Source organism: Gigantopelta aegis, chromosome 12 (genome assembly GCF_016097555.1).
Source record: "Gigantopelta aegis isolate Gae_Host chromosome 12, Gae_host_genome, whole genome shotgun sequence".
Lineage (NCBI taxonomy): Eukaryota > Metazoa > Mollusca > Gastropoda > Neomphalida > Peltospiridae > Gigantopelta > Gigantopelta aegis.
Window position 1 is genome coordinate 49,829,189 of NC_054710.1, and position 14,558 is coordinate 49,843,746.

The 14,558-nt window shown below is 35.1% G+C and overlaps 1 protein-coding gene across 1 annotated transcript in view; it reads right to left on the bottom strand.

Moving 5' to 3' along the window:
- Positions 1-14,558, bottom strand: part of LOC121386958 (pregnancy-specific beta-1-glycoprotein 11-like) — a 54,811-nt gene that overhangs the window by 19,630 nt on the left and 20,623 nt on the right. Inside the window, exon 4 of the mRNA XM_041518014.1 lies at positions 9,052-9,354. Coding sequence (XP_041373948.1) covers positions 9,052-9,354 — 303 coding nt within the window. The remainder of the gene's footprint in view (positions 1-9,051; positions 9,355-14,558) is intronic.

Here is a 14,558-nt window from a genome sequence, read left to right on the forward strand (position 1 = left end):
GTTCGTGTGCATCAACGTACAAGCTCTCTACACGCACCAAGACAAAGTCTAAGGCCCTGGTTATGAATAGGATACAGCATCTGCAAGTAAGTCTTGTATGCCGCCCCATACACAATGCATCCATAGTCAAGATTTGAACTTTCGGTCTGCTCTCCACTCCATATTACCAATAACTTTTAAAATATTGAGAGCTTTTAAGCCCTTTGTTTCAACATATTTAAGATGGGGCACAAATATTACCCCCTGAAAATTGGACGACTCCACAACTGCAATCAGATTTATGTCCAAAAACAAATGTGGAGACCTCGTTTTTGGCAGATATGCATGCATACAGTCTGTGACTTTGATAACCTAAAGCTCATTGACGAAGTTTGTTCAAACAAAGCAACTGACGTTCAGTGATACTCATACTGGACGATATGTAGGAAATCTGAAAATCAATGACATGTAATGAGCAATTCACTTCCGGATTTAACAACTGGGCCACTTATTATAAACTTCCAAACTGATGTTCTGACTATGTGTTCCAGCAGTACTCAGTTCACACCAGCATTCTGTGGCATCACTGACTGCATGCATGAGCAGTGGTAATTAGCAAAGCATTTTGAATGCTAAATGCCAGTATATATTGCAATTCTTAATGGGGTTAATCTATGCCGTGACTGCACTACCCTATATTCCAAGGAAACTTTGCCTTGTCTAGAACAGAATGATGCCAAAGCAAAACGCTGGTAAGTATGTTACCGAAGGTTCTATATATAGCACAGAAGACTTCAGCTGGGGTTTACGGTCTTTATTCAGGGATCACCTGGAGGAACGTGAAGATCCCGATGTTTATAAAAACATTCTCACACAAATAACTATCTCTATAACGACCCTGGAATAGCAAAAGAACATAAAATCAGTTACATCTTCCAGGTTAAGTACAATTTACTTCAATGTTATATTTAACACACATACATTTCAATTCAGACTCAAATCAAATATAATTATAATTCAAAGGTTAATTTAATTACCACATCATTGCTATAAGCATGTGCAAAACACGTTATAAACTAACTATACAAATAAACACGTCTGTGTATTCCATAGCACACACACTCATAAACATTATACACATATAAGTAAATATTTAACCTACCGACTGTGGGTCAGGTCGTTTGAATAATGATGCTGGTTGTGCTACATCATTGATAACTTGTCAACAAAATACCAGTTATAAATAGGAGCACATAAAATATACGCATAGAATGTATTCATATATACACTTAATAATAAAGTAGATTAATAACTGATTTAGTTATTTACTTATTTGTATTATGAAACCTAATCAAATGTTCCTCTTAGAAGACAAATATCCCTATATAATTATAAACATTATTAAACACTACTTTAACTCGATCGCTATAGAATAAGTTTAATCAACTGCTTACACATGCTAAGTTCTAATTTAAGGCTTATCATAAAATATGCATACACTAATCTAGCGTACTACTTAAAACACATGGTTATATCTTAAAATACATGTTTGTATTTACCTGTGCTGTTAATAACTGTGCCGTGCAGAACTTGATCAAATGGAAAACTTGTAATGCAGAAAACCACCTCTGTCTTGCTTGAATGTCTAAAAGTCTCTGACTCAAGAGAACACCAGGTAACAAAAGAAACAATAGATGGGCTTACTACTGAACAACTACCTGGCCTGAACACTGAGTTGAGGGTGAACACAACCCAAGCTGACAATTCCAAAGACACAGGAAAACAATAGAAACAAAATTAGAGACAACTTTGCACTATTAGAGTTAGAAAGAATCAAATATATGTAAACTGTTTTAAAATTGTAGTGTATGTGATATGCAATTTAAAACATCCGGTTACAAGTATCACAATAAAGGTTGCAGTGTTTCCCTTTGATATCTCCATGTGTTGTCAATTTTATAAACATATTCATCTAGAGATATTTTGAATAGAGCTTCCTCCATGGGAGGGGAGGGGGCATTTGTTTTATCATCCACGGTTAGCAGGGGATGCTGTTGAGTGCTTATAATGTGTCAGATTTACTTATATATACAATATATTTGGCGTGCATGTTGCATACTATTTCTTCATGGCATGCAAGTACAAATCTTCCATACCAAAACTATTGCTCACTCTGTACCACCCCAACCCCAAAATCTGCACCTGCATTCATCTCATCTATTTACAATAATATCTTTGTAATGGGTCAAGGTGTATATATGCCAAGTTTTTTTGCTTTTTGTTATTTTTTAGCCAAAATTGCACAATGTTTTGTAAGCCAGGGGTTAGGGGACATTTGTAAATCCTCCCTGCACACCAGGGAGCGCTCCTGACTTGGGTCCATATCTGAAAATGTTTGTAATGAGCCAAGTCATCTATGTGCCAAGTTTCATGCTTTTAGGTAGTACTAAACCAAATAACTTCCGGCTGGGTCAAAGTTCGAGGTGCACCCAACTTTTGATAGAGAAGTGAACACCACAAGTCCTGTGATTGGTTATAAATGTGAGTGTGTTGGTTGTAAAAAATAACAGTTTCATGTGGGTAAAAAAAAATTGCAATTTTATTTCATCTAGTACCAATGTGTCAAGTAGCCGTGTGCTTGAAACATGTATGGGGTACCTGTAAAAAAAAAGTACTCGAATTTTGTGCGAAACTAGGGTAGTCATAGACGCTACCCGTTATCTCAGAAACGAGCAGCTTGACCCCCATTTTTTTCTGATTCACTTTAAGTGTAAGGGGTGGTAGTATTTATATCCGTGGCGTTTATGTCGGTTGATACGTTGCAGGTAGGAGTTTTAGCCACATATGTTACTATCGTCGTCTATGGGATTTGATTTGGTAGTATACACCCTATAACCAAAAGTGCACAATTCAGTCAAACAATGGGTGTTATTTTTTACCCACAGCATGTAGTAAAGTTGAACTAAGAGAACTTAATGTGAGAAATAGAAACAATTTACAATTTGCAATTTAATAACACAAAATTAAAAACGTTATAGCGCTGCAACGAACACGACCACAATGCAGGACTGCAGAATCAGAAACGAGGATATAGACGGGTTTATTGGCCAGTGATATCAAAGTACGTGATTGGTCCGTCATTAAGTAAGTGAAACTCGCACAATAATAACATGTGAAGCCATTGCATCCGGTTACATTTTCAGTATTTATTACCTTTTTAGTACATTTTGTGAAAGCAAAACAAGTGTGTCGGATAATTGAACCTCATTTAAAGATTGCAGATTCATATTGAAGTTGGTGGTGTATTAATCATAAAAAAACCCTTATATAACCCACATATATACATGGGGATATAAAAGCATAAAGAATAATTTAAACTTATACAAGCAAGTATAATTTCCCTGGATACCTGTGTAGCCTGATATTTAAGTTTGAACAAATAATTTAGCATCAGTGGACGGAGGTATCAGATTACACCTGTTTTGTTCCTACCTGTTCACTCCCTCAATGGCAGCCGTACGGTTAGGCCATCTATAGAAAACGTCATAAACTGCTGGGCGACAATCGGAAAAAAACACCCGTCTATACGTTATGCCCATGTGTGGGTGTACATCCGGAAAGAGGAGATAATTCTGCAGTGCAGGTTATGACTCAGGGTCGTATAGCATTGTTGTTGTGCTAGTACGGTAAGCTGAATAAGACTAATATGTACCAATAACAAACATGTTTTAATTTTATTGACCTACATGAAAGTTGGTTTTATTCTATCCTACTCTTCTCCCTACTCTGTATTTCAGACGAATTTTCGGAATTTGCAAATAAGTATACAAGATTGTTTCGTTTCGTTTGATGACACCACTGGAGCACATAGATTTATTAATCATCGGCTATTGGATGTCAGACATTTGGTAATTTTGACATATAAAGTCATAGCGAGGACACCTGCTACATTTTTCAATTATTAACAAGGGATACTTTATATGCACCATCCCACAGAGATGATTACATCACGGCATTTGATATACCATCTTTATACATTCAAAAATGATGTTTAAAATAGTCCTAAAAAGAAGTAGTTATTTACAAAGTGAACTTATTCCACTCAAGTGAAAATCGAAAAGAAAATGTTTTGTAACCGTTTTCATTGCATTTATACAGCCTTTAAATTGAAACAAAAATGTGGTACAAACAAATTAATTTTTTTTAATTCAGTTAAGAAATGACTTTGAACATTACATTGTTGTCTTAAAATATAATTTTTTTTTTTTTTTTTTTTTTTTTTTTTTTTTTTTTTTTATCAAGAAATATTGGTTTGCATTCAAGGAAAATAAGTATTCAGGTGTGATTTAGTACTACGGAAATTTGTTAAACCAGACACTTTTAGTAAAAAAACATTCTGTCTGTATTAACACATATACAATATAAATGCATGCACGGTCACTCCAAATACTGGAGATAATGCAATATTGATTTCAACAGTAGTTGAAAGAAACTTTCTAAAACAGATAGAAAAACAATGTAATAGCAGTTGAAAAAATATACTATAAAGCCGCGATCACATGTATCCGTTTTTTCCTTCCGCTTCCGCCCCCACACCCGTTATCCGTCATCAGTCAAATTCGACTGTATTGAAATCAGTGCGTGCAAACAGACCTACCCGTCTCCGCTTCCGCACACTTACACTCGTCCGCACAAATCGTTCCTGGACCGATTTTGACTGAAGCGGACAATGGATGCGAATAGGATTCCCACAGTGTGACGTCATATTTAGGGTATTTCCTGACCTCGCGATTCAATTCTTCGTAGATACAGCTATAATTACATAAATATCTGTCTGTCTGTGTGTCTGTATATATGTCTGTGTGTTTGTGTGTGTAAGTTATTTCATTATTCCACCAATGTAAATATTTTCATAATTAATTTTTATAGGGGGGTTGTGGTAAGGTGGGGTTCAAACATACCCCAACCCATCAAGTACTTTCATATTTTGTTAAAGGTCAAATACCACCCATTCCCACGAAAAATAAGTGATACAGGTATGCCACTGAATACATTTTCACGTGAAATCACAGTATTCATGATTTTCTTGTTGAAATGATGAGTTAATATCGACCAATGGCTATAAGTAATTTGTAATCAATTTGCTATAAATACGAAAACGTTATTGTCTGCAGTGTCTTTTACTGGTGAAATTTATATGTTTCTAAGGTACGTAGTTATGTAGGTTGTTGGTCTGGCACTTCTGGTAAATGCTTTATTTTCCTTATAAATGTTTTCGTTAAAATGTTATTCTCTCATTCAACATTAATGGGTAGTGAACCGTATATAGAAGTGGGACGAGGTTACTATTTAAGTAATTAAAAACGAAATACCCCATTAATTGCAACAAAAGTAATTTCCTCGCTGTTACTAAAATTATAAAATTATCATATATGTACTCTGACCATAACTTTGTTATTTTACATTTCATGTTGTAATTCTAATGGAGAAGTAATTTTATAAAATTTCGTTAACTGAAATTAAGGTTCCATATAATATTGACTATTACACTAATTTGTTTCTATATAAAATTTAATAATACCAAACTAAAATAAATTTGTTTATTTTAATTTTATTATTGATGTTCAGTGTTACAAAATGCCGAGACAAACAGACGACTTTGATTACGAGAAGCTTATAGGACTTGTCCGTGAGAGGGAGATGTTATATAATCCTGCACACCACATGTACAAAGACGTACAGATGCATAAACATATATGGATGTCCATTGGCAACGTCATGAAAATATCATGTTTGTATAACCCTAGCATCTTGTGTAGGCCTACTTATAATATGGCAATGCATGTAAATAAAAATGCATGTAATAAAAAAAAAAAATTAAAGATATGTTTTTTTGAAATATGTAATCATCATCATTGCAGCGGACTTGGAGGTATTTCGACATGTCGAATAATTAGGGATATTTGTTGTATGCTTCGAAGTATATATACCCTACAACACACGTGAATATCAAGTATTCTCGTGCAGCAACTGTAGACATGCATTTTTGTTAAAATTACTGACAGGTGTGTTCGTAAGCAACGGACAATGGACGGCGGGTAACGGGTGCGGGAGCGATAGCGGAGAGTAAAAAACGGATAAATGTGATCGCGGCTTAAATTGACACCTTAAAATATCCACTCATAATTAAATACACTTGGTTCGTTTTTTTATTTGCTTATTTATTATTATGTTTTAATATCTTTATCCTAAAATGCAGGATGTAGCTCAGTAGTACAGCACTCGTGTGATGCGTGACAGATCTAAGATTGATTCCAGTCGGTGGGCCCATTGGGTTACAATTAGTATAATTAGTATAATAAATGCTGTGATACGTACTATTCTGTCTGTGGAATATAGTCTATAAAAAGAACCCATATGCATGTTGCTAATGAAAAGAAAATCCCACCAAAAAAACACAAAAACCCCACACAAGAGTACCGGTGATAAACTTACATGATACACCAATCAGGAGTTTGATGAAAAACCATATCTATATTAATGAATATGTTACGGATATGATTAAATTCTAATTATGTGAAATATTTGCAATAGGATAGATAAACAGTTTGTTTTGGACCAACTATCATCCCAAGTTGTTCCTACATGTGAGGTTTGATGGTCCTGTATGCATATGTATGCAATATATGGTCCAGGCAAGAAAAAGTTAACAGACAGACAGATGTACGGACGGATGGACGGATGGACGGAAAACGCCATACCATAATACGATCCATAGATGGGCGTATAAAAACCTACTCACACAAAGAGCCTCTCCCTCTACCCTCCAAAAATGCCCCCACTATAAAAAATAAAAGAAAGAAAGAAAGAAAGAAAAAGAAAGAAAAAGAAAGAAAACCAAAATGAAGCACATGGGGTGGCAGCATGGAAGACAAATTGTGTCACAACGCCAGCAAGGTTTGTAACCAATTGTGTTGGAGTGACAATTACAACATGGGTCATAATTTGGTTGATATGTTTTTATACACATATGTGAAGGCCTACTTATCCCAGATCACTAGCTGTAAGGGTAATAATGATTTTGTAGTTCTGTCACTGAACAATATATACATGTACGTTGTCAAAAGTCTGCACATTTAAACGCTACATATACTGTTGAAAATAAGTAGGTGATATTCCATTTCAAATATCAATAATTATAGAATGATTTGAGAAATAAAACTCAAGATAAGTGCACAATGTGCGTTAATGTTCCCACTCAAGAAACATGAAAACACACACCAATTGTTTTCATCACGAAGCAGGTGATGTGCCATTGCACGTGCGAAGAATGTGATTTGAAATTGAAAACTTGTATGTATCTTTTGTGCATTCTTTCTTGTGTGTTACTGGAACAGTAAATCATAGCCTTGCTGTCACATTCATTACAGCATTGTGTAACGTTTTGAAAATGTGACGTCTCCAACGTCAGGAACGTCGCAGGGCTGTAGGCATGCTCCAAGGTGGCCTGTAGACTTATTCTGTCACAATCAGTTATTAGCCAATTGTGGGCCCGATATCGACAAACCAGTAATGTGGATGATCATCCCCATTCCGGATAGCCAAGGGCCAAAAATCTGGTTCAGGACCGCTTCATTATGACTTACAGGTTGAGGAATCAATCAGCCAATCAAATCGCATGTGAACTCTGTGTTACAACTGGTGTTACAGTGTCTGGTCAGACTACTATCACACATTTGACTGCGAGACGCATTGCTGCCAGACGTCAAGGTTATACACTTAGTAGACATTGGGTAACAGGCGATGGGCTCGGGTAACGTTTTCAGATGAGTCCCGATTCTCACTAGATTTCCATGATCGACGACAGCATGTCTGGTGACGTCCCAATGAATGGTACGCCAACGTCAACGTTCGTCCTCATGACTGATTTGGAGAACGGTCAATTATGGTGTGGGGTGGCATCACCATAAGTGCCAGAACACAGCTGCATATTGTTTATGGGAGGGTCCCTGGGCAGTACTACCGTGACAACATCGTTGCACCGATCATTGTGCCCTTCGCACGGAGGCTGGACGCCATTTTTTTTTCAGGATGCCAACGCCAATGCTCACCTGAGTCTACTGGTCTCTGCGTATCTGCAGCAACAAAACATCACCACACTACCGTGGCCAGCCCTAAGCCCAGACCTTTTACCCATGTGGGACATCAACGGATGACGTCTCCAAGAACATAAACGTCAGCCAGCCAACAAACTTGACTGAATTAGGTGCGGCTCTTCAGCATCCCCCAAAATGTTATTGGCCGTTTAATCAGTAGAACCGCGTGTGTTTTACCCGTTACTAGTGTAAGTAGCCTAGTGTTGTATGTAAACGTAAATATACGACTAAACCACAATTATTAGTACTATTATAGTACGACAAATATAGTTAGAAGTACACATATTTTATTTTAGTTCGTCCTTAAAAAGCTCCACCTTCAGTAATGATGCAATTTTCTACATGAAATACACGCCAAACACGTTTAAACGCAGGACCAGTTATAACTGCTATTAGCAGACGTAAACGTACGATGTTTAGTGAAATAGGCCCCTTGCTATAATTTCTAAAAGAATTGCCATGGATGAAACAGCCCACTGATGACATTTTTTTTTTTTTGCTGACAACAAATATGACTGGAAAGGTTATTTTCCTGTATGTAGACATACTTCAAATATTGGCAGATTATGTACACCAGGTGTATATTTCGTGCCGGGGTGTCGTTAAACATTCATTCATTCATTCATTTCAGGTGGATATATTCTGCCATTGTTGAAGAGTTTTACTGACGGCACAGAAGTGCCATCGGTAATACACTTTACCTACAGCAAGTTTTATCTCAACGACGGAAATTGCCATTTGGTGCCGTCGTTAAGTTCGAGCCTTGTCAATCCCTTGTCAGATGAATGCTTGTGTTTTATCATTAATTAATACTGCAATAAAGATTAATGCATCTTTGTTATACTGTGTTATATTTGAACATCCCCTACTTATTTTGAGCATTACATACGAAACACACCATGAAATGTAAACTTACCCCAGATCACTAGCTGTAAGGGTGATGATGATTTCGTAGTTCCATCACTAGTGGCTGCACAGACGATCTGCTGCCCATGATCCGCCCTTGTGTAAGATCTAGTGAGATTACTTCTAGTGATCACTCCACTGTCAGCTATATACTCTGTGTCCGTGGTGACTCCAGTTGTTATATTGATGTTATTCTGAGTCCATATTATTGCAGCATTTGGGTAGCACGGGTTGGTTGAACACTGTAACACAGTGATGACTCCTGATACAATTGACGTAGGCCTGATTGCCATGGTAGTGTTTGTCAGAGGAACTGAAAATAGTATCAAATGGAAACTAACTTAATTATTAACGAGTCTTGTGAAGCAACTAAATATTTGTTTCAGAATTGCACAAGTAGATTTTCTGGAGAAGGTAAAATAGTCAGCAGTTAAAAATACCATTGCCCGACGCCCGGAAAAAGTGGAATATGATGGTCGGCCAAATTATAGGCAAGATCTCTCTTGTCCGTGTGGAACTTTATTATTTAAAAAATGAAATTCTCAATAACACAATATTACTTGTCTGTGCAGTGTTTCTGCCAGAAAGGTATGTTTGGGTATAGCGCTATGAAATTTAATGCAACCATTGTTAACGGGGTATGGGGGTACTCCTGGGGTATGGGGTACCTCCCTCAGAAAGAAAATAGGTTAAATTTTAGATTAGGGTTAAGAAAAATCATACAGTAATGATACAATTTAAACGGTTAACTTAAAAAATAAACCTGCACACATTTTGGGGTATGGGGCCATACCCGTTTTACCCTGTGTCAAAAACTCTGCTGTGGAATATTAATTTCATATTTAGTTGAAAAATAAATGCTTCTATCAATCTTATCAGTGTGTGTAAGATCAATTGTCTACTAACCATTACGGGACTAGTCGACAAGATGCGATTGTGTAAAAAAGAAGAGATAGCTAATATTAGAGTTACTTACGTTTGGTCTATACATAGATCAGGTTCAATTACAAGTTTTTATCAGTACATGGCATAAACAAGCCTATATCCGAAAATCCAGTAAGTAATTTTAGCAGTGGAATAAATGGAAGTTGGAGTTGGACAGTTGTAATACGTATATGTATGTCCAAATGTTCAGCAGCTATCGATATCACTACAACAACAACAAGAACACAATGCCATCGAATGCTGGTGCTTATTTTAATCAACACGGTGCTCAACATGTATGAAAACAGATCTGAAGATTGTTATTCAAACTGTGTTTACTAAAGTAACAGAAATGGCAAAAACAAATAGAGAAAAAACAAGAAAAAACAAAGAAGAAACATTTTTTCACACGGTATGCCAATTTCAATACATACATCTATATTATGATCATTTGTGGCCAATAATAAGTGTTCCAACCTGTGAATATAGGTTATGTTTTATAGTCATCTAAACTGCACTATAGTCCAGACATAGATTTAGATGCACAGATTTAACACTTTCATCATGTGCAAATTAATCTTGAAGTACATTTGTTAGAAACAACAGTTGCTTCCATCAATAAATACAAAACTGTAGTACTGACTTAGGGTTTTACGTCCACATTCTGAACAAGCTGTTGTAGCAAACACCTGTCATGGGCGCAGGTTTTGGAGCACACTAACTCTTCCCTCCATGACAGAAACATGAAGTGAGGATGAAAGAGGGCGGCAGCAAGGCAGCATAGGCAGCCCGACCATGGTCAGTAAAGGACGTGGTAATAATTGTCAGTTAGTTGGGTTTTAAATTCACTGAACTTACATTTGATTTACATAGCCTAATATACAAGTGTTACCACGTAAATGGATTGTAATTTTTAAAATGTGTCGCGATGCAGCACCAACAAGTCAATAATAGACATTTAAAAAGCTGAAATTGACAACAGCAGAAAGATGACTGAATAAAACAAAACACATATCATGAAATTGGTGGGGTAGGGATATTAAACAAGAAAAACAGAGCGAAAAAAACCCTAAAAAAAACAACCTAAAAAACCCCACAAACCCTCTACAAATTCTACCTATCCCCATGTGTTGGTAGTTTGTTGATACACACAGTCATAGGTGTCAGAAGTACGAATATTTCTATTATACCCATTTGTTAAATAAATGAGTGGTGGTGTTTATTTGCCAATACATGCTTTTCCCTTCATTTCTGCATACATTTGTATATTTCACAACACACAGATAGATTGTGTTAGACTATTTGCAAGATACAAATACATGGAATAAAACATATTATAATACATATATATTCAGCTGGTATGATGTATTATCCTGTAACTTACACATGATATCCATGTCATAAACCCATGTGATAATTTAGTGTATTTGTAAACGTTTAAACGGAACCTATTAAACAAAATGTTACCGTTTAAACGGCCAAATATTTAAGAATCTAGTGATTATTACTGATACAATACTTGATGAAAAATAACCATATTTTTTTTTACTAGGAATAATACAATAGACCCATATGATAGTTTCTTAAATATGTATACCGTACTTCAACACTACAGAAATCGTGTAGAGGTGAATGGTAAAGTATATTAACTTTCCACTTGAAATCTTGTTTAACAAGCGTTCTTCCTTTCTTTTCTTTCCACCACCTCGGGTGTACTTTTTTCTATCCCACGTGACCACATACGATGGAGTCTATTAACATATATATATATATATATCTATCTATCTATCTATCTATCTATCTATCTATCTATCTATCTATCTATCTATCTATCTATCTATCTATATATATATATATATATTATAACAAAATGTGGACGTTTAGTACTTTTTAATGTTCTTGTTTGATGACGATCGTCTCCATTGCGGGCCTTCGCGGTTATTTGACGGACCGCAGACTAGCGGGTCAGAGATCGTTTTCAAGGAAAATATTGAAATATTCTTTGTCATTATTACTCTTACTGTTTAAGAAATAGTATAGAATTTTTATGTAATCGAATGATGTATCAGTCACTACCTGTCGTTACCGTGTTTACCATTTCTAGCCACTTGAAGCTGTGAAAATAGCCCAATTTTATTTGCATGGAAGCCGCCATGTTTGAACTATACATGTGAACCATTTTCAGCCTGTTTCTATATTAATTAGGTTGTAAACTGACTATTGTTTAGATACTTTAGGATACTATTTAAATATGCTAGTGTATAGTAGTTATTAGAAAAATAGTGGTTTCCTTAAATATTACTTTATTATATTTTTTAATTACTAATTTCCGACATTTACGACATAGTGCTCTTTTTAACTTGACATTGTTTACGTTATATAGTATGCGCTATTTATAACGCGACCTTCTTTACCTTATATAGAATATTTCTATTTTATCGACCTTTTTGCCTAAATAAGTGGTTGGTACGGGGTATAAAAAGCGCGACGTTATGACGGTTGCATTCAGTCTCTCGGACCATACATATTGTAAAGAAATAAAAACTAGAGCTCCAAAGGTAACAGCAAATAAAGAAATACAGAAATATCATCACACAGATACAGCACATACACACAGAACAGATAAAGAAAAATTATTTAAAGTTTACAGACATAGATTACAGATTTTCACAGCGCTAGGTTCACGTTAAAGTTACGTCTCTCTCCTTTACGTAGTGACGGTTGACGAACTGAGTGACGGCATAGGATAAAACTTAGAATTGTGTAAATAAGTATAAATAAATGAACTATATAAGGTATTAGAAAGTTACTAATGAAATCATAATTTAATTCTAAATACTAAATTGATGTATTTTGTGTAGTTAATATATAAGCTATATGTTTACTGTTATTGCTGTTGTTAATATTATTTACAAGAATATATTTCTTGAGTTTAACTCTACCTGACTGTTCTTCTTTCATTTAATGTCTTCATGTTAGAGGACAGTTACTGTAATGATTACTCTTTATTTATCTTGCACTTTGTGTGCCTCCCATCTACCAATTTGAGAATACATTTCTCAAATTTAGTAAATTAGTTTGTGTTGACAACCTGTGTTATGAATTAAGGCCACTGTAAGTAAACAGATTACAGAGATATAGTACATGAAAGAAATATAGATATTAGAGTAGAGAGGTAATGTACAGGAAAGAAATACATTGTATGGATTAAGGAGATATAGTACGGGAATATATATGGATAAACATGACTTGCACTAAAGCAGTGACAAAAAAAATCAGACAAGGCACAACAAAAAAACAACAACAAAAAACCAACCACACAGCCAATAGTCTTCTTACACAATAAATACATCCTTGTCTTGTCTTGCCACGTCGGGAACCAATCAAATAGTTCGCGGCCGTTAACGAACCATTTGCTGGTGGAACTTTGGATTGGTATTTTACATATATTTCCGCTCGTTCCCGATGAAGCTGAGATTCAGATATTTTAGTAATAGCGGTGCAGTTAGTGTTTTAATATTTACTTTTAATTTGTTTTCAGTTGACAAAGTATATTTTATTTTTTTACAATAATGAAAAAATACATCTTGAAAACAAATCCAATATAGTCCATGACAGACAAAATGCTGCAGAGAATGAAAAACTCCGCGACAGTCTCCACGACATTGTCGACTGCCGCGGGCAACTGCAGGGGTTGGATGACCACTACAGTTTAGGCCAAACCATATGCATAAAATACTTGGTCAAAGAAATGGGTCAACATTACGGAGTGTGACGCATACTTTTACACCAGTACAGTTACAAATCCAAATGAGTTGGACTATTACCAGCCTATTATAGTGAGAAGTATTCTCCTGTCCAAAATAAATATAAATTATGTCAGTGCTCCGAAGGGTTCTGCTGTTATAAATGTATTTTATAATGAAAAACAAAATACTGTTAGTAATAGGTCAGGTCGTTCATTACCTGTAGTTTCGTATTCCACTAGTATTTAATTAATGTATTTATTACTATTATTTTTATTTTTTATTTTTTTTATTATTAATATTATTATTATTTTATTTTTATTTTTTTTTTAAATAACGATCTTTTTGACACTACCATTTCCCACTTTTTATCCACGTTTCATCCTACCTTTTGTGAAACGGTTCTTAATTTCAGTCATTGTTTTAAGGTTAGGGGTAAATAATTTATTATTGTTGAAATCCCATGCCACTTATATGTTATTACTTATATATTAAGATGTTTTAAAAAGTAAAATTGTCTGGAGAATCTAAATCTGATAAGTAAAATATATTGTAAAATAAACGGATGTGGTTGACTTTAGCCATTTTATGAGGTTACCATGACACAAAAAATATAACACTCCCATAATACACACTATGAATTTGTGTACAGCAGCCATGTAATTAAAAGTAATATTATTTTTATTAGAGTTTTTGTTTTATCACAAATAAAGTACTACGTTGCATGATCCACTTTAATTAAAAACAGTTTTTGTTTTTTTAGATATGTGGAAATTGGAAACCATAGAATCAGTTTGTAATTATATGCATGTTACCGAAAACAACAAAAAAGTTAGTTTGTGTTGTT